Raw genomic sequence first — 1,386 nt, forward strand, 5'->3', positions numbered from 1 at the left:
ATGCTGTCCTCCACCTCCGCCATCAGGCAGGTTGCTGCCCGCCGCATCGTCGTCGCGCCTGCCGCCCGCGCCGCTTCCGCTTGGGCCAAGGTGGCCCAGGGCCCTCCCGATGCCATCCTGGGTATCACTGAGGCCTTCAAGGCCGACAGCCACCCGCAGAAGATCAACCTCGGTACGCTTCCCAATTGTCTGTCTTCATACCGTCGCTGACTGCTCGCAGGTGTGGGCGCTTACCGCGATGACCAGGGCAAGCCCTACGTGCTGCCCTCGGTGAAGCAGGCCGAGAAGAAGGTCGTCGACTCCAGCCTCGACAAGGAGTACGCCGGCATCACCGGCGTCCCCGACTTCACTACCGCCGCGGCAAAGCTGGCCTACGGCGCCGACTCCAAGGCCATCGCCGACGCCCGCATCGCCATCACCCAGTCCATCTCCGGCACCGGCGCCCTGCGCATTGGCGGCGCCTTCCTGCAGCGCCACTACCCTCATGCGAAGGCCATCTACATCCCCACGCCCTCGTGGGCCAACCACAAGGCTGTCTTCTCCGACTCCGGCCTCGAGGTCAAGCAGTACCGTTACTACAACAAGGACACCATTGGCTTGGATTTCGACGGTATGGTCGAGGACATCAAGAACATGCCCAAGAACAGCATCGTCCTGCTGCACGCTTGCGCCCACAACCCCACCGGTGTCGACCCCACCGAGGAGCAGTGGCGCGCCATCAGCGATGCCGTCAAGGCCGGCGACCACTTCCCTTTCTTCGACATGGCCTACCAGGGCTTCGCCAGTGGTGACACCACCAAGGACGCCTACGCTCTGCGCTACTTTGTCGAGCAGGGCCATCTCCCTGTCCTGGCCCAGAGCTTCGCCAAGAACATGGTAGGCTTTCTCCACCCCCTCATTTCCGCTCTCGTGTAGCCATGCTAACGCTTAAACAAGGGCCTGTACGGCGAGCGCGTTGGCGCCTTCTCCGTCGTCTGCGAGTCGGCCGAGGAGAAGAAGCGTGTCGACTCCCAGATCAAGATCCTCGTTCGCCCCATGTACTCGAACCCGCCCATTCACGGCGCTCGCATTGCCTCAACCCTTCTGAACGACGCGGCGCTGAACAAGCAATGGCTTGGTGAGGTCAAGGGCATGGCCGACCGCATTATCAAGATGCGTGCCCTGCTGAAGAAGCACCTCGAGGAGCTTGGGTCCAAGCATGACTGGAGCCACATCACCAACCAGATCGGCATGTTTGCCTACACTGGCCTCAAGCCCGAGCAGATGGACGCCCTAGCTAAGGACCACTCCGTCTACGCTACCAAGGACGGCCGCATCTCGGTTGCTGGCATCACCACCGGCAATGTCAAGAGACTTGCCGAGAGTATTTACAAGATTACCGGCTAA

General features: G+C 61.9%; 1 protein-coding gene across 1 annotated transcript; it reads left to right on the forward strand.

Annotated features, from left to right (window-relative positions):
* AAT1 (aspartate transaminase aat1) lies at positions 1-1,386 on the forward strand (the record flags this gene model as incomplete). Its single annotated transcript, XM_066777757.1, has 3 exons — positions 1-172; positions 221-876; positions 937-1,386. The coding sequence occupies 3 exons, from the start codon at positions 1-3 to the stop codon at positions 1,384-1,386; spliced, it is 1,278 nt and encodes a 425-aa protein (XP_066631852.1).

The sequence above is a fragment of the Diplodia seriata genome, assembly GCF_021436955.1.
Source record: "Diplodia seriata strain FDS-637 chromosome Unknown scaffold_6, whole genome shotgun sequence".
In the NCBI taxonomy this organism is placed as follows: domain Eukaryota; kingdom Fungi; phylum Ascomycota; class Dothideomycetes; order Botryosphaeriales; family Botryosphaeriaceae; genus Diplodia; species Diplodia seriata.